This window comes from Alnus glutinosa, chromosome 3 (genome assembly GCF_958979055.1).
Source record: "Alnus glutinosa chromosome 3, dhAlnGlut1.1, whole genome shotgun sequence".
Classification (NCBI taxonomy): domain Eukaryota; kingdom Viridiplantae; phylum Streptophyta; class Magnoliopsida; order Fagales; family Betulaceae; genus Alnus; species Alnus glutinosa.
The window spans coordinates 37,038,024-37,057,463 of NC_084888.1; the positions used below are offsets into that span (position 1 = coordinate 37,038,024).

Here is a 19,440-nt window from a genome sequence, read left to right on the forward strand (position 1 = left end):
GGCTCCGTCCTTGTCAAGGAGGGTCTACGACCTTGGGCCCATTTGAAATTGAAAGCATAAATCCTCTCTTTATTTTATTTCCTCTTTATGAATGCTCTACTGACTTAAGTATCGTAGGCTCTCTGTCGACTCCAAACCAGTGCCTCTCTAATTGTTGTTTTCTTATTTTGTAAGTAACCCGTCGTCCAATCCGGCCGGCATGCAAAAATCTGTTTTTACAAGTTGTTTGTTTTGAGAAAAGAAAACAAAAACATATATATATATAAAAGTCATATCATATACAATTCAACATTAACGTACAGGGGATGCTATCGTGCAATAAAGTCCAATTATTCCTGAATAAGTATCAGGGTTTGGACTTTGGATTACATGGTATAGTTAATATCGAGGAGGGGAATCAACTACCAAGTGGTGCTGACGCACGCCGGTGTCTGTCGGAGGGACCCAACTATATCAAATTAACGGTGACAATGGTCGCATTAAAGCATTAATCCTACCACAAACTTTGCCCTTTGCCCTTTGGTTTGCCCTTTTAGAGATTCGGTATTCTGACTCACCATTGGTTTTCAAGAATTAGTCTCCAAGAATATCATTTTGTCCATTTTTAAATTCTTGACTGCAAGAATGTTATAAAAATTACTTGTCATTTTATTCTTTGCATCCACACGACTACACAAGTCTGACATTCTAAAAGGTTAGCCTTATATTGAAAAGATGTATTTCAAGTTTTATTAAGTAAGGTTGAACTTTATAATTAATTTTAAAAAGCTATAATTACAACTTAATCAATTATTTTAGAGTCATAATTAACTTAATTAGATGCAATTAGCGTTTAATAATATTACTCCTTATATTTATTTCATACAGGCTGATGTAGCTACTTAATCGGTGTGAAATAGATGTTGTAAATTGATACGGAGAGTAGGATTATTCATATTCTTCCCACTAGAATATGCATACCATTTGATATATATTTATATATAAAGCAAATGTAACCATAGTATAATTCTTGTGTTTGGTTGAGTTAACGTAAATGGTGCTACATAAAGGTTTTTGTTTAATTAATCATTTTATAGTGATAATTAACGTAAATGTTATTAGTGTTTAGTAATATTACTTTTTACATTTATTTCATACAAGTTGATATTGCTACTTAACCGTGTGAAATGGACATTGTTAATTGATAGAACAGTAGCATTAATATTCATATTCCTCCTTATGGGAAGAATATGCATACCATTTAATATATATTTATATATAAAGCAAATCTAACAATAGTAATTAGTATAATTCTTTTGTTTGGTTGAGCTGACGTAAATGTTGTTCCATAAAGGTTTTTGTTTTTTTTTTAAAAAAAAAATATTAAAAAAAAATTGTCTGCTTCTTCCTCAACCCGATCGACCTTTTAAATCAAATATATGCATTGCCTTGGAAGTCAGACCAGTAATTAAAATTTTCTGTTGCTATTCTTGGAAAAGTTAATTTAAAGCAAGCAGCCTAGCTTAGACCGTAGGTGGATGCTCCTAAATGAATCTAGGTGACTAGGTAGCTAGGCTTTTGCATGTGAGACTGTTGCTTTGTCGGTTTTTGAGGGACGTATTGTTGTGAAGATTTGTGGCAAGAGAAAAACAAAGCGGCATATATCCTGGTTTATTTATATATATATATATATATATATATATATATATTGGTGTAGGGCTACTTGTAGAGGTACTAATTAACCTTAAAAGAGGGCACTGTCCGGCCTCAAGCTTCCCTTTATTCCTCCTGAAGATATGGACTACATCCCAAATGGGTTTTTGTGAAATCGTATGATCGATCGGAACCATTCAGTACTGATGGGACTGCCTGCCTGCGGAATATGCTTGAATTTAAGCCTTCTTTTTCGATCCCTTTGCAACCTTTATACCAATCGGACCTTGGAGATGGTTGGAGCTGGAGGAGGGGCTTGAAGCCAAATGAAACCCCCAATTTTTATCCACTATTTCTGTACAGGGATATTGCTAGCTAGTTCACAAACTGATCATAGTTTAAAACTCACATGCTCAAATATAGTTTGAGCTTTTCAAAGAATTTTGTAAAACAGAGGTGTGACACGTACCTTAATTAATTAGCTTTTGTTTTCTTAATTTTTTGTCCTTTTTTTTTTTTTTTTTTAACCAAAGAAATATTTATTCATAGTTTATTTTTGAATAACGAATGCTGACCTACCAGGCTACCACTGCCCTATTAAATTCTTCTCAAAAAATATTACTGTACGGCCTAGGCACTCTCAACCGATTGCTTCAAAATTATTCTGTGCATACACGGAAGAGAAGGAGGGAGATCGTGTGGTACTCATAGAGGTAAAAAATAATAATAAATAAATAAAATACCCATAAAAGAATCGATTGGATCCCTCTTATAAGGTTGTCGTAAATTAAAATACCTTAAAAGTGAGTCATGCATTATTTTAAACTGTCTAATAAAGATATTTTTCTCTTAAACTGTCTTAATTTCGATCGGCTTTTAATAATAGATATGGGAGCAAATTAAGATGATGCATATCTCTAAAAGAAAGAAGATATCAAGATTAAACACGTACGGGATGAGATAAAGAAGACATAGCAGATCAAAATCTTGCTTTTTGTCTTAGATGGATATGTATGGACCTGCATGCAAGCTTACGCTTCCTTTCTTATTCCTTCCTTTATCTGTTGCCTTTAATTTTGTTCAGCTGGGTTTTGATTGAACCCATCGCGTCTTTTCACAAAAGCAAAATCTCAGACAAGATATGTGTGTTTACAAGGACAAAGATTTTGAGTATCTTATGATGAAAAATTACGCAAATGTGATAAGGAATATTAGTTCTGATTAACGTGCGGGTAAGGGCAGGCTACAGTACTCCTAATATATATATATATATATATATATATATATATATTTATAAAATAAGACAGGGAAGAGACTTTCATACCATGGACGTGAGATCAAATGGGACATTGAAATGGGGTCAAGCATTAAAAACAAGGACTAAAATTCCCGACGCCCGGTAAGTTTGACAAGTCGGTCGTGACTTGCCTGTGGAAACGGGGCAACTAAATAATGACTCTAGACCTACTCAAATAGCCTCTACATAAAAGATAAACAGGCCATCAGATCACACAATTACGTTTACAGAGAAGCTTAATCAAAATGAATCTTTGAATCTTCTCCACACGAAAGTTATACACTCTCGTCAATATCTCCGAATGGTCATTAATACAATCAACATTGTAAGTCACGCCCTACAAGAAAAATTACACCCTATTGACACCGATGTTATCATGTTGAACTAAAAACTTTCTCCCATTAAAAAGAGGTAGACCCTATATACAAAAATACAGACTCTTTCTTATAAACTCTTTATTTAGTTTTTCTCTCAAAAAGAGTTTTACTGATTTAACCATCAGAAATTCCTTACCGGCCAACATCACTTCGGTAGCTATTTCTTTATTTTGCGTGTTACCCATTGCCAATCCATGCTAGCTGTCCCAAAATTCTACTTCAACATAAAGACTGAAAAGAGGCTTTCATAGCATGGACTTGAGATCTAATAAGACATTGAAATGGTGTTTTATATACACAAATTCCACCAAACACGGGCGAATGGCCTCCCCGATTATTTTGTTCGTTGTGATAGAGTCAATCCATTGGGCACGGTGTACTGATCATGGTTGACCGAAACAAACAACGTCCTGACTCCACTCCAATAGGGCACTTCAAGTGTGTAGATATTTTTTTTTTTTGAAAAATTAGAGAAAGAAGGAAGAACAAATTATGAGATCTTTATGAATGGTCTAAAAACAGCGATGAATTTTAATTCAGGAGATAAAATTAAAGGACAAATTACTATACAATTTTATTTTTATTTTTTTTCACATGGGTGCTGCTTGGGGTATGTTGGGGGCCTTTTTGAGTTTATATATATATATATATATATATATATATATATATATATATATATAAAGAAATAGAGTAAAAATTGAAATACCCTAGACATTTTCCTTGCTGGCATGCATCACGTATGAAGCGGTGGGGCTGAGTAGCCAAATATTTTCTTCATAGAGTCCTCATCCCGTCACATCTTTTGAATGAGTTTCAAAAGCACCATTATCATGAAAGAAACTAATCTTTTTAAACTTAAACTACTTTTGCAGGCTTTTCATAGTGGAATATCCAAAGTACTCCTTATCAGTATGAATACTATTTTGACGTTTTTTTAGGTTGGTGGATCCATCCATGTCCCCCCAGAAAAAACTGATCATTTGGTCATCAATCGCGGCTCTTTGGGATGAACTCATACACCAATTTGGCTTTGATTCTCTCTATGAATTATACATCTTTCAAATTTCTAGTGGCCCTGCTGAATAAATATCTTTCATTTTTTTTGGTTAAAGTTAAGTTTTTAATTTGTTCCAAAAACTTAAAATTACAAAAACATGCATGATTCAAACTCATAACCATGGTTATGGTATTGTGTTAAATCACTAACTGTCTTAAAAGTATAATTTAAAAGAAAATAATAAATTTAATAATTTAATTAATGTCTAATTTGTTTTGGTGTAGAATGTTTTATGTCGAAAAATGTTTTCATTTGAATTTCTTTCAGAAAAAGTGAATATTTTTCGATGTTTGTTTGCTACTCGAAAAATGGTTTGAAAAACAATAAAAAAAAAATCATCAAATATCTCTTATATTTTAATATAATCCGAGAAGTTGCAAGGGAAAGAGAGACCGTGAACATGAGTTGGATAGAAGAAGATAACTAGTGTGTGAGAATAGAAGATCTTCGAAGATGAGAATGAGATACAGTGCAATTGTTTGCCTATATGGGCAGATAATTGCAAGAGTACCTTTATGGGGCAAGTCCACCTGTCCAGGCAAGTTTTCCTACAGACCAAGACCTATTTGAACATGTATTCCCTGTAAAGAACTCTCTTACAATTGTCTGCGTTAAAGTGTAGGAGAGCAACGAAAAATGATTTACACATGAAAAATGTAATCCATTTTACGCTTCACGAATATATATATAAGAAAAGCATTTTCAAGTTTGACCAACATTTTATGCCGCACCACCAAACACTAAATAATAAGAAAAACATTTTACAAAAAATATTTTAGACGGAAACAAACGGCCTCTTAACGCAGACTGTGTACTCTGTAATACTAGCTGAAGTGTAACCACTTCCACTTCAGAACCATTTCCAGTTGATGGATTTTAAAGTCATTTTGGATCCAATTGTACCACTCTGGGCTGTTAACTATGACCTGCTTGACAGAGTTGAATGAATACTTAACAACTGATATCGGGCTTGGGCCCATATTTTGCGATTTCCCGTAAATGGGCTTGATCGTTTAGAGCCCATTTCTAGTTACAATTGTTCGAGCTTCTTCAACCTACAGCTGAAAACCCTAATTAATTTCTACGTTCTCAGTCACCATATCGGTTGTAAAACCCTAAGAAATGTCGTTTCTCCGAAAGCTCCCACACAAACCCCATAATTCCCTTTCTATGCTCACCGTCATCACCCGGTTTTTCACAACCCTAAACCCAAAGCCTAACCCATTCCCTGATGTGCCCACCTCCGCCTACTACGACGACCTGGTCTACGCCGCAGGCCGGTCCAGGGACTTCGAAACGCTCCGCGACGTCCTCAACAAGCGCGTGAGGGACGGTTGCTTCAACACCTCCAAGACTTTCAACTTCATCACCAACACTGAGACCTCCTTGTCCGTACTCGACGACCTTTCCCAAACCCTAGCTCGCCTCGACAAAGGGTTACCGCGGAAGAGCGCGTACGATTCACTGATATCGCGTCTGTGCAAGTTGGGTCGAATCGACGAGTCCCTCCGCGTCGTCCACACGATGGCGCGCGAGGGGTTCGGTCTGAATGTGTGTAGCTTTCACACCATACTGAACGCGCTCACGAGGAAGAAGGAAATGGAGCGTGCGTGGGGCGTGATGAAGCTGATGAGGGAGTATCAGATCCCGCCAGATCTGACGGCTTATAATTACTTTCTGTCGGCGCACTGTTTCGTCCGAGATTTGACTTCGGCGACCGACGTGTTGACCAAGATGGTGGAGGAGGGGGTGAAAGCAGACACGCGTACGTACGACGCGCTGGTGCTGGGCGCGTGTAAAGCGGGGAAGGTGGAGGGTGCACTGGTGGTGCTGAGGAGTATGGTTGATGATGGACTGCCGGTGCTATTGTCCACACACATGTACGTTGTAAAAGCGCTGCTGAGGCTGGGCTATTATGCGCAGGCCATTGAGTTTGTGAGGATTTTTGCTGGAAGGGAAACGTGGCTGGACACTCACAGCTTTGGGTGTTTGGCTAGCAAGCTCATCGAGTTGGAGAGGTTTGATGAGGCAAAGTTGGTCTTGGAGGAAATGAACAAAAGAGATTTGGAGATGGGAGATAAATTAATGGACTTTTACAGACTGAATTTTAGAGATAAAAAGAACTAATTTTGAAGAGATCCATAGCGATTGGTCATTATATTTTTACTTTGTTCAGAGTACTTCTCAATCATAGCCATCTCAATTCTTTGCCACCCTATTTTCTTCAACGTATTAAGCTTGTACACAATGCAAATTAATGACTCTTCGGGCTTATCATTCTAAAGAAAGGAACTTTCGGGTTGAGCAATTTGCTTTTGGAATTGGATTCTCTGAAATTTTTCTGACCGCACTAGAAGTGTTTGGGTGGTATACTTGGTCAAAAAGATGTTCAAACACTTTAAAAATAATATGGTGAGTACATTCGACACGAATATATAATTAATTGATTAAGATTAAGAAGTATAATTTTATTCAGATGTCTTGACATAATTCGAACTCGACACGCAACATTTAAGGTTAATAATTTTTTACACCACTCGCCAATTCAATACAAACTCAATAAAAAATGAAAAAGTTACGATTAATAAATTTAACTTATTTAATTAAATAAATCGAATTAAAATTAACTTACATAATTTTATATTCATGTTACGATAGTAACCAAACCCAGCATTCAAATACAAATTGTCGCCCTTACTCCAAGTTTTGATTTGAAATTTCCCCCCTCATTCGTGCCCGGAGATTCGAATGCTGCACTTCTGGGCTCAAAAATTTGTAGAGAAATAGGATAAATACTTTGAGTTAATTTGAATCATTTGATCAGGTGGAGAGATCCTTGTAAAAAGGTGTGGAAAAGAGTAGTACTAGCAAGCCTTTAACGGCGAGTTCCATGCTCAAATGTGAAAGAGAAACCAAACAAAGAAAGAGACGTGGTGTTTTTTGGTCGCACATGTGCACGGGACTTGCTTAAACTAAAGTTCGTTCCGTCCAAACCAAATACGGGAGCTGACGTCACCGCCGGTCACAATGCACGGCCAATTGCCCTTGGGTCCAAATCCGATGCTTTTCACTCCCTCTCACTCAATCCCAACCCCCCAAAACCTCCGGCGTGTTCATTCATATTCCAAATAGCCAGCCCACCCGACTCCACACATGGACCGCCCGAGTCCGAAACCGACCACCCGGCCCCACCACGGTTCCGTCGGCGGCGGCGGCAGCGGGGGGCGGGAGGATTGTTGGAGCGAGGGCGCCACGGAGATACTGATCGAGGCCTGGGGAGACCGTTATGTCCAGCTCAACCGCGGAAACCTCCGTCAGAAGGACTGGAAGGAGGTCGCCGACACCGTCAACGGACGTCAAAACGGCGTTAAGCCGCGCAAGACGGACATCCAGTGCAAGAACCGGATCGACACGTTGAAGAAGAAGTACAAGCTCGAGAAGGCCAAATCCCCTCCGTCCCAATGGCCCTTCTTCTACCGCCTCGACTCGCTCATCGGTACCAACGCCGTTGCCAAGAAGCCCCCCACGGTTACTTTCACCGTCAAGCCCTCCTCCAAGCCCAAACCCAACCCTAACCCTAACCCTAACTCTAATCTCTTAGTTTACTCCGGTGCGGGGTCCACGGACAGTTCGCTTGGCGGCGATGATGATGATGATGATGTCGACGACGAGGACGATGATGATGGTGGAGGTGTAGCGCTTGATGGGAGGGTGTCGAGGAAGCATCGGATGGAGAGCGTAGATTTGTCGGATGGGGCGGCGTGTAGGGAATTGGCAAGGGCGATACTGAAGTTCGGGGAGATCTACGAGAGGATCGAGAGTTCGAAGCAGCAGCAGATGATGGAGCTGGAGAGGCAGAGGATGGAGTTCACTAAGGACCTTGAGTTTCAGAGAATGAATATGTTCATGGACGCTCATTTGGAGATTGAGAAAATGAAGCGCCCCAAGTACGCTCCGAGCTCAGGTGAAAATTATATCAAAGATTCAACTTTTATTGTTTGTTGGATTTAGTTTGTTACATTACATTTAGTTGACCTGCAAATGGATGTGAATTTTCGGGATTTGTTTACATTTGGTGGGGCGATTTTTTATTTTGATTGTATAGTGTGGGAAAATTGTAATTTTTAGAAATTCAAAGTTTCAAATTTTTGGGTGTTGGATGTTATCAAATATTGTTTATGGGAATTTTGAAGCAAGTCTATTGAGAAGGGAGTGGTATGAGTAGGAATAATTTGGATGTTCCCATTTCACACTATTGTGATGTTGAATCACTAACCTCATTGATTTGATGTAATGATGTGGGTTTGGAGTTAGCTCAAAGGGTATAAGTAGTTAGTTGCAAGATTTAATCATCGTAAAATGGTTTGATGGGAATTTTGAAGCAAATGTATGAGAAGGGAGTGGTACGAGCAGGAATGGCTTGGATTTTCCCTTTTCACACTATTGCGATGTTGAATCGTTAACCTCGTCGATTTGATGTGGGTTTTGTGTTTTGCTCAAAAGGTATAAGTAGTTAGTTGAAAGATTTAATTATGGTAAAATTGTTGGGTGGGAATTTTGAAGCAAATGTATGAGAAGGGAGTGGTATGAGCAGGAATGGCTTGGATTTTCCCTTTTCACGCTATTGCAATGTTGAATCGTTAACCTTGACGATTTGTGTGGGTTTGGTGTTATGCTCAAAGGGTATAAGTAGTTTGTTGCAGTATTTAATTATCGTAAAATGGTTGGCTGGTTTTGTGCCACCGGTCGTGAGAAGCTCTCCGTTAACTCTTCAACATGCAGGTGGATATATGTTAGTTCATTAGGCCATGAAATTATGTAGATTTCAATTTTTATTTGAAAAATGCTACATGTACTTCCAAGTGTTTACTTCCTAATGTGTCAATGAAAATCACCATTGAATTTTGGATGGGTTAGTCTTTATTTTTCACATCAATGGTGATTTTCACGGCCATTTCATCAGAGAGTAAGCGCTTGAAAGTACATGCATCATTTCTCTTTTTATTTTACTGGTTTAGTTCATCAAGAAAGTAATGATTTGGATATAAATGAGTTCAAGGGGGGGCTGCTGTTCTTAGGAGTGGTAACTGCTAATTTCTTCCCTTTATCATTGGTTCTATTTAATTCTTTCTTGTTTAAATCTGCAATTGCAGCTTAAGGCCATGTCTTCTCTGTATTCTGAAGTTCATGATGCTGATAAAGTTGGCGTTGCCTAGCAATTAGTCTAATGAGGTTCTTTTGTGAATTTTGCATACCTTGAACAGGGAAGAAGCAATAAGCTGAGATTGCAGGAATGCTTCTCACTTTCAAAAGGAAGTGCAGCCTGGTGATATCTTTTGCAACCCGCTTTGGGACTCCTCTGTTTACAGAACATGTCCGCCATGATATATTACTCAGCAGTTTCAAATTCGAAGCTTTTGAAGATGGTTTGCCATCGTTGTAGTGTTAAGTGTACATTATTAGTTGTTTGGCTCTAAATTTCATGTACTTATGATGTGTTTTCTGTATGATTATGACCTTGTTCTACTCAGATCTGAGAGTTTTTTTTGGCGAACCAATGAATATGTGATTCGTGCATTTCACATGAAGGAAAGCTATGTTGCTTCAACTTGCCTCTTAAATTTATGTTTGTGGGACGGACACCTGCGCATTATAGAAAATATAAGACAATGGTTTACAAGTTACTAGGCCTTTGAATTCCTTGGATTTCTAGGCACTTGAGATTTACGGATACATTAAATGAAGAAAAAAAAAATCAACAGTTATTATGAACTAAGACTGGGGGGATATCAAATAGAAAATAACAATGCTGTAATTTGGTGAAGAAACTGTGAACTGGTCGGCAGTTAACTATAGTCTGTTGCATCAGCTTCTACGTAGCATATTGATTTCTTGTTTGATAGTTTTACCAACTAATTCAGAGAATCTTTTGAGAAAGTATGTTTGTGTATTTAAATTTATGCAATTTATCCCTCAAGATGGAAAACAAGGTCATTAGTTTCTCTCTGAATAGAGATCTTTAGTCAATTTTATTGTTCGAATTGTTAACAAATGTGAGAGAGTCCTTACGGGGCTCATTTGATGGAGTAAGTCTCAAGCAAGCGGGTTTTATAGTGACTCTTTCACGTTTGTAGTCAACTTTATTAGGAATTCGAACAGAAAATTACAGAGATGCGAATCTTGAGTAAATCTCAGACAAGTGGGTTTTATAGTGACTCTTTCACATTTGTAGTCAACTTGATTAGGAATCCGAACAGAAAATTACATGGATGCGAATCTTGAATTTGAAGGCGAGAATTGAATTCTCACCCTTCCCGATGGTAACGTAGTTGATTAATAACCGAAACACTAGACTTTGGATTCGCATTGCAACAAGTAATGTTGACGGCAAATTGTGGGGCTAGTCAAATCATAACCCATTATGTTGCATTGAAACAGTGGGCACCGCGATTCCCACAACTCTGTACTTTTTGGTGTGCCACCGTCCAAGGCTAAAATATTTTTGCCTGTTATTGGAATTTTTGCTGGGATATGTTTGTCACAGCAAGCGAGAATCCTCAAGCTGCCCTGCCTTCCATCACACTCTGGTCGGAGGATCAGATGGTGATTCAGATTGCCCAATCTTGAAAAAAAAAATACTGATAATATAGTTGGAAAAAGAAAAGGTAAAACTGATAACAATTCATATATATTAAAGAAACCAGGCAATGCTTTTGTAGTAGCTGCTGTATGAAGAGAGAGAGATCATAGATTCATAATCATGATATGTATGGGCCGTGGCCGAAATCATTCAGCGGTCCATATCTGCTCAAATCAGATGAACTCTGGCCGAAACTATAAGCCAGTCCATCGCAACCAGGAACACTAGGGAAGGGAGCCATGCTAACGTGATCATCCAAGATAATAGACGAAGAAGAAGATGAAGAAGTAGCAGCATAGAGAGCAAGACGAGCTCTAGCAATGGTCAGGTCATGTTGCAGCTCAACCGTCTTTCTCTGCAGCAAAGCTATGGCACCAATGCAGCCATAAACAGGGTCCCTAAGCCTTGCCTCCGCCTCAAATGCGAGCGAATTCACCGTGTCTTCACGTTGCTCCTCCGGCACTTCAGCGAGGATCTTGCTCACATTGCTTGCTCCAAACACCTTGTGGACTTTGGCAAATTTCGTCGGCTCGTCGGAGCAAAAATACGGCGCAAATATACAATTGGGAGTGCATCTTCTTTTCAGCAACTTGCAGGCTGCACAAGAAGAACTTGAACGGGGCTCATGATTCTTCATGGTTTCAGTACATCCACTTTTCGTAAGTGTTCAAACCTTCCCTTCCCGTAGCCCGCAGAAAGCCTACTAGCTCAGTGGGTTCTTAGTATTATGATAATAGAATGAAGGTCGCAGGTTCAAGAGCTGCATGTGCCATTTTCTATTGGTCTACCACCCTTTTGTATTGGAAGTGGAAAAAGCTCACAAATAATTGAACGTGGGACAACATAATATGCATTGGCAAGATTGTGTGAGACATGATAGTTCATCAACAAAGATGAGGGGATGCTTCATTGGATTGAAGAAAAGAAATTTCACTAGAAAAGTAAACCACTCCTCAAGAAAGTTGGACTTATCCTCACGAAGGCAACGGGAAATGCAAGCTAGGAATCTGCGCTAGATAGTGGAGCCAAAGATAAAGCTATAGGCTTATGCTGGGTTGTGCTTTTCTAAAACAGAGCTTTCCCCCGTCCACCCCCGTGAACTATTTGAAATATGAAAGCGAAAGTCTCAACTCTCAAGTTAAAATATCTTTGCCCATTGCTAAAAGCTGCACTATATATATAATCTCAACTCTAATTGTATTTTACTTCTTATTCATTAGTTTGATGCATCATATATATAATAGGGTTGCATACAAATTTGAACCCGATGGATCACCACTTTATCAAAAAGCCCCTTATGTTTTCAAAAGTGACAAATTTAGTTTTTGTGTATTTCATCTTTATCAAAATAGTCCTTCCATCTAAAAAATTAGTGAAATATTTGTCATTTGTATTAAAAGTCGAGTTAAAAAACCAACAAAATATTGTCATATCTCCATTTTCTTGTCACATCATTGTATAACTTAAAAAGATAAAAAGAAGAAGAAAGGGGTCACTATCAAGTATATACACCTTTAGCTCTGAGGGTGGTGGCCAGTGAATTCTCAACGACCCAACCCAGTACTCTTGTAGAGGTGGTTCACGGGGAACCCTCCACCCCACGGAGGTGGTTGTGGAAGTGGAGAAGTCCCATGTGACCAACCCTAGATGATGGAATGGGGTGGGTTGTGAGGGACTTTTCTACCTCCGTGACCACCTCTTTCGTCCTACGGAGGTGGGTAAGTCCCCTACACTAGTTCAACATGTTATTGCTTATATTTCTTCTCCAAAAAGTCTGCTTTCTAGACTAAGAATATTCAACTTTAGCCACTGTTCATGCCAAAGAAATAGTAAGAGAAGGAAGTGGAAACTTTAAATAGATATATAATTCAGGTCCAACCTCATGATCATGTAGTTCCTGTAAGAATCTTAAATTGGTAAAACAGTGAATAGATTGGTATTAAGCTTCTCTATGCAAATATTCTATCAGCTGAAACTGAATGTTACTGGGTAGATGCAATAAAATAATTTTTATCTATTTTACTTGAAATAAAGAAGATCATATTATACATTACAAGAATTGCTCAGCCTAAAAAAAAAATCAAAATTTTGAGAAACACGTTCTGTTTATTAATGTTTTTTAGAGAGTTTTTTTTTTTTTTAATTATTATTTTGTTAAAAAAATTGTTCTGATATGATATAAAGTAAAAGTATTTTTGAGTGCTTTTTTAGAAAAAAAAAAAACAAAAAACAAGAAAGTGTTATCAAACAAACCAAACTGATAATTTGTTAGCTTAAATGACCCAAATTGCTTGGAACGCTAACAATTATCACATTTCAGTGGGTAAAACAAGCTTGCTGCAATTCTGCCATAAGAAGTTGACTTTATTATTAAGTTTTCTGAAGTAAATATATATGGGACAAAGTTTTCTTCCAATTGGATTAAGGAAATTTTTTTAATTCAATCTATTAAATTGACATCTATCTTTAAAATATATGTATATTTAAATGGGGTCATGACTCCCCTCCTCTCCCCCATTTTAAATTAATATATGCCTAAAAATTAGACTTAACCCTCATCAAAATTAGACTTAGACTACTTATTCATGTTTTGTCCCCTCCCCATAAATAAATAAATAAATAAATAAAGACAAAAAAAAAAAGGGTTTTGTCTCTGCCTTGAATACCTGATTTTCACATGTATTTTGAAAATGAAATAAATTTCTTACAAATTAAATTGTAAGAATTTTTTAAATTCTGATTCTAAAAGTGTTATTTGTCCTCTAACTATATAAAAAACACAATTTTTTTATTAATGCTATTAAAAATACACAGAAAAATCTCATACTGTAACGATAAATGTCACCTAATCCAAAAATAAAAAATAAAAAAAATTATGTGCTCTAAAAAGACATGTGAAATTAATAAACAAAACGAGAAATTTTTTTTCCAACCCAATCTTAAAAAAACGTGACCATATGTGTGGCTGGTAGTGCTAGGTAAACCGTAAACCTTCTACCTTTTGCCACTCGTACTCGGCAAAGAAGAAAGAAAATAAAATTGTCACTTCAAACATTTCGTGGTAGAGAAGGAAAATGGGACAAACATGATAATGCATGCTCCTCTAAGAGCTAGCCCACTTGGTTAATGCACGTCGTTTTTACAAAAGACACCAACTCAGAATGGAAGGCTGGATGTGTTTCTCACGCGCTAATGCATCACACCTTCTGAATCCGATGGGAGATGAACGGATAGTGTTTTACACGCGTGTCAAATGAGAGCGGGGCTAGGTATCATAGAATGAGGAATATGGGCCGGCCCAAGAATGATTCGAGATGATAGAGTTCCACTATGGTTGATTTTTTTCGGGTTAGAATGTGGTGGGATCGACTGTAGCTTGACTTTGGTGTGTCTTGTGTTGCTAACTTGCTTCCCACCTCCACCAATGTTTCTTTGGCCACTTGATGAGTGATGATAAAGTTATGTGCACGTTTCGAGAGAGGGAGGGAGAGAGAGAGAGATGCTGAGATGGCAGGCCAATGAAATGGGCTTCATCATAAGTTTGAACTTCCTTGTTTTTATTTTCAGTAAAATTTATATGCAAATTTAGAATTTGGTTAGGTGAAAAAATTTAAAATTTTACCTTTATTATTATTATTATTTTCTCTCGGGAAATTCACACTCAGTACAAACTCCAAACTCTCAAAATATTTATATCTGTATGAATTTTTGAAATTTAGAATCCCGATTTAAGTTAGGTCCACTTCCAAACAATGCCAAAAAAAAAAACCATTACATGGAGAAACAATTTGCCGTACGCAATGACGGAGAGAGGGGGGGGCCGGTGGGGGCCATGGCCCCCCCCTCAACTCTTAAGAGAAACAAATAATAATAATAATAAAAATTTAAGATAAACAAAAAAAATTAAATTAAGTTTTTTTTTTTTTTTAGATGAATCAAATTAAGGTTTTTTTTGCTTATTGGCCCCTAGCAAGATTTTTTTTTCCTTACCCCCTTCCCTTTTATCATCTCTTCAACTATTGTCAAAACTTTTTCCTTTAATATTTAACAGGTAGTAAGGGACATGTCTAAGAATCTAACAATGGAAAGATCTTTATAAAGTTGTAGAGACTGTGTTCAAAGTAAACGAAAAGGGTTTAGTAAAGTAGTGCATTGGAAAAAGACATGTGTAGATTTGAGGAGTCACAAGCTTAACCAAGCTCAATTTCCTAAGAATGTGTGGAAAAAATAACTGAGACATTTTTTATTTTTTATTTTCTGAATCTTTGGAGTCTTGGACAGTGGTTTTCTTTACTTTTTTTTTTTTTCTTTCTAAAAACTCTTTTTTACTTTTGCTTATTGATTTTTAATTTGAATGGAATAATAAAAATATCAAAACTAGGTTATGTTTAATTTACTTAAAATTTGCCTTTATACATATACTTTAATCCCTACTTAAGAAAAAAAATTATTTGCCCCCCTCCCATTAAAATGTCTGGCTTCGTCCCTGGCCGTACGACAAAAGTTTAGAATTAGTTTCACTAAATAAAGAAATATAGATAGATAAGTAAGTTGTAGTAATTGCGTGTAATAATCATGGAAAACAATAGCTATATTTGCTCTATCATATTAAAAGATGAATAATGATTCAATGCCACTTAAATATACAACTTTTCACCACCTTGCCTATGTGGCAAGGTGGTCCCCCACTACTTTTTTAAAAATAAATTAAAGTGGGGGACCACCTTGCCACATAGACAAGGTGGTGAAAAGTTGTATATTTAGGTGGTAGTGAATCATTACTTTTAAAAGATAGTCAAGTTACAATTGAAGTTATTTAAAATCACTCATAAGCCGAGTTTTAGTTAGTAAACAACTAATGTAGAACTTAGTACTTATAAACACTAAGCCCACTTAATATGGATAATGCACCCACCGAATACGAGACTAACTTTAAAGCACTAGCAGTAACTTCTTTAAAACTCATTTCATTCTTTTAAATGTATGAAAAAAAAAAAAAAAAAACTCATCAAAACAGATTTCTTTGTAGTTTTCTAAACTAATGGAATACTAGGAGAATCAAAAGTTATTTCTTAACATTATTTGAATATAAAAAAGTCTTCTCTTTCCTCTCTCTTCCCCAATCATTTAATTTAAATAATATTTAAATGGTATAAGAAAATGATAAGGGAAGTTAGGGTAGAGTTTTTTTGAATAGCAAAACAAAATATAGTTTGGTTCCCTACATTTTAGGAAAATCTAAGGTCCTCGTCACGGCCCATGCCATGCAGTGTTACATTGTGTTACTAAATTACTATGATACCATTTGTAACAATTTAGGAAAAGCGTCAGTCACATATGTATTATCACTTTAAAAAGACTAGTAAAATTTCAATTGAAACTCGATCTCTATAATCATTTATAAGCTCAATCTCACTTAATAATTAAGGAACTAATACAAAACTTAATACTCATAGCTCATAAATATGTTTACAATCCACCCACTTAATATACGTAATCATCCACCCAATATAAAATCTAACTTTTTTTGACATGCCACATCAGTGATCTCTGTTTCATAAAGACATGGTCTTCATCGACCGATTGTATTAGTCTTTGCTGTTAAATCAATGATCTCTGCTTCATAAAGATATGGTCTTCATTGACCGATTGTATTAGTCTTTGCTGTTAAATCACCAACGATATAGCCTATAGGGCAAAGCATGTTGAAAGTGTCCTCTTGGTAGCCGAGGCCTCTTTGTGTGGCTATCAGCCTATCACAAAATAAAAAGAATTAAAAATGAAAAAAATGAAGAAAAAAAATATATATATATATATATATATATTTGTGGACAAAATATTTGCATGTGGTGAGTCTTGCGTATACGTTAACTTGTTTTGATTTGTCCAAAATATTTTGATGATCTGATTTACTCGAGGTTTCCTTTCCAGTGTCCTGGCCTTCAATCTCTCATTTAAGAATAGCTTCCAACCTTTCTCTATCTTTGCCTTTGATCAATATACAAGAGCTTTTAAGAGCACTCATACCGGATTAACTATTTTTTTCATTTGGCTAGAATAGCTTAACTTTTGCTTAAAACTCACATTCATTGGCTTATGTAAAGCAAAGCTAAAATGGCGTTGGTTAAGATCTGTGAACAGTAGAACGCCTCATGTGGCGTTGCACTGTACACAAATCCACTTATATTTTTTTTTTCTTTCACTTTCTTCCGTTCTCTCTCTCTCTCTCTAGAATATTCTTTCTTCTTCTTCTCTGCGCGTGTTCGTCTTTGGATTTTCTTCTCCCGTGGAAGTTGCACTTGGCCTTGTCGTACATGTGAGCAGCAGCTTCGAGATTTCGATGGGGGAGACGTCGCCCCCCCTTCAGCTCAATCGACGACACGATACGCCGCGCCACGACGACACGATGGGCCACGGACAGCAGGTTCCGCTCCTCCACATTCAGCTCCGCCGCCAGGGTCGAGCCCATCACCAGCTTCTTCATGTACTTCACCATCTCCCTAGTACTGCTCGGCTTGCTCCACCAGCTTCACCATGATCTTGATCCCTGGTCAGTGAAGAAGCCATTGGAGGCTTTGGAGAGAGAGAGAGAGAGAGAGAGAGAAGCGGAAAGGTCAAAGACTCAAAAGGAGAGTCCGAAAATTTTTGTGCAGAACGCATGGGTGTGTGGAGTCCGGAAATTTCTAGAGGTGTAGAACTCGTGGGGCAGAGTGGAGAGAAGTTTTTAACAAAGAAAAAAAAAAAAAAAAAATTAATTATTTTAATAAAATAAATATAAATTTAGATAATCAGATGGAAGATAGTTTTAAAGGTGATTATCTAAACTAGTAAAAAGTGAGTTTTAGTTATATAAAATAGATTGAAGTTTAAATCATCCGATGGGAATGCTCTAAGTCCCCTTGATTTACTGCTTCCAATGAACAACTTCTCTATGTTATATATATATATAAAATTGATTGTTGATTTTAGGTTGCTAAAACATGCTACATATACAACCTAGAATGATAGGCTCGATCAAATAATTAAATTGAATGATAATTTTGTTAGTAGCTTTTAATATTTTTTATACACTTTAGCTGTGTAAGAATTAAATTCTTATTGGTTGTGGTAAAGAATATGTAGACCTGTAACCCTATAGAGATTAGGAGCCTGTGAGCCTGTGATGGGTGGATTCCATTCGATTCTTTTTATATACCTATATAGGCTAGGTCCCTCTCCCTCCAATTTTTTTTTAAAAGTCCTATTCTATGGTAGAATAGTTTAAGACATGCCCCATTGATGGCAACCTTAAGAGAGGAGCATGAATAGGATTACAAGTTTATTACAAGTTTTAACACACCACCGTCATGAATAGGATTCAAACCTCGACTATTTATCTCTATGAGGGAGTTAATGGCATGTAGGTTCCAAGAGCATTTACATTTAGCTTAACAAATCTTTTCTTCACTTTAGTAAAAAAAAAAATATTTTTTTTTTAAATTTTAACTAAACACTTTTTTAAATTACTTACAATTCACTCTTTATTTTACCTATTTAATTTCACTATTTTATTTAAATATTATTATTATTTTTTAAAATACCTATATTTTGAAGTTATGTGCATGTCTTATAAGGAATATATATATATATAATCATCCAAATTTCATGACAGTACTACAGTAACTCGCCAAATTTTGAGTAAAAATAATTAGCCAAATAGGCTTTAGCACCCAAATTTACAGATCAAATATTTTTTTTTTATTTTAATTTTTTTTTTTATAGATCAAATTTACGTTTCTACTTGGCAAAATAACCTGTTTAGCTAGTAAAGTGTAAATGCTCTTATCAGCTACTAGGCTTTATCTATGGTATTATGCTACGGCTATTGAATGGCCTTGATGGATGAAGCTAGGGTTCGGCAGGTGGTCTATCAAAGTTCAGCTATATATATGAATTTTAAAAAAGCAGGTGGCCTATGTCCACTCAATAGAACTTGGGGGCTATCTGCCCCATGTCCTTTGTTTGTCTTTTTCAATCCTCTAAGCAATGAACAGGATCAACAGCATATGCGATATGACCTTAATGATGTTAACTAATATCATTATGTAGTTATCACTCTTTATTAATTATTATACAGGAATCAATATATAGTCTTACCTACAATCGTCGAGATGTTGACTGATTCCAGAGTGAGATCTCTAGAAGACTAGAATAATAACAAGGAAACTAGTTATATATATATATATATATATATATATATATATATATATATATATATATATATATATATATATATATATATATATATATATATATAATGAAAAGAAATATGAACTAACTGCAAAATTGTTGTCTTGCTGCAAGAATCAAACAGCCAATTCCATCAGTAGCCAACCCAGTCAAATAGGTTCCTTCTCTTATTACATGGGAAAACTAGTAACGTTTGGTCGTGTTTAGC

The 19,440-nt window shown here is 36.4% G+C and overlaps 3 protein-coding genes across 4 annotated transcripts; 2 read left to right on the forward strand and 1 right to left on the reverse strand.

Moving 5' to 3' along the window:
* The first annotated feature begins 5,377 nt into the window (after positions 1-5,377).
* Positions 5,378-6,635, forward strand: LOC133864035 (pentatricopeptide repeat-containing protein At3g56030, mitochondrial-like). The gene has a single exon (XM_062300228.1). The coding sequence runs from the start codon at positions 5,486-5,488 to the stop codon at positions 6,488-6,490; it is 1,005 nt and encodes a 334-aa protein (XP_062156212.1). The 5' UTR covers positions 5,378-5,485; the 3' UTR covers positions 6,491-6,635.
* A 566-nt stretch (positions 6,636-7,201) lies between these two features.
* Positions 7,202-9,971, forward strand: LOC133864021 (trihelix transcription factor ENAP1). Of its 2 annotated transcripts, none has more exons than XM_062300204.1 (2): positions 7,202-8,327; positions 9,517-9,971. In XM_062300204.1, exons 1-2 carry the CDS (start codon positions 7,517-7,519, stop codon positions 9,519-9,521), a joined length of 816 nt encoding a protein of 271 aa, XP_062156188.1. In that variant the 5' UTR covers positions 7,202-7,516; the 3' UTR covers positions 9,522-9,971. The 2 variants fall into 2 exon arrangements, with proteins under 2 accessions (XP_062156188.1, XP_062156187.1); XM_062300203.1 differs by having other exon boundaries at positions 7,207-8,327; positions 9,628-9,971.
* A 624-nt stretch (positions 9,972-10,595) lies between these two features.
* Positions 10,596-12,000, reverse strand: LOC133864600 (LOB domain-containing protein 21). Its single transcript, XM_062300984.1, has one exon. It carries the CDS (start codon positions 11,638-11,640, stop codon positions 11,122-11,124), a length of 519 nt encoding a protein of 172 aa, XP_062156968.1. The 5' UTR covers positions 11,641-12,000; the 3' UTR covers positions 10,596-11,121.
* Between the last annotated feature and the right edge of the window lie 7,440 nt (positions 12,001-19,440).

Excerpts from the sequence above, each read along its gene's own strand:
- LOC133864021 (XM_062300203.1), top strand. The coding sequence starts at position 7,517 with ATGGACCGCCCGAGTCCGAAACCGACCACCCGGCCCCACCACGGTTCC.
- LOC133864600 (XM_062300984.1), bottom strand. The coding sequence starts at position 11,640 with ATGAAGAATCATGAGCCCCGTTCAAGTTCTTCTTGTGCAGCCTGCAAG.
- LOC133864035 (XM_062300228.1), top strand. The coding sequence starts at position 5,486 with ATGTCGTTTCTCCGAAAGCTCCCACACAAACCCCATAATTCCCTTTCT.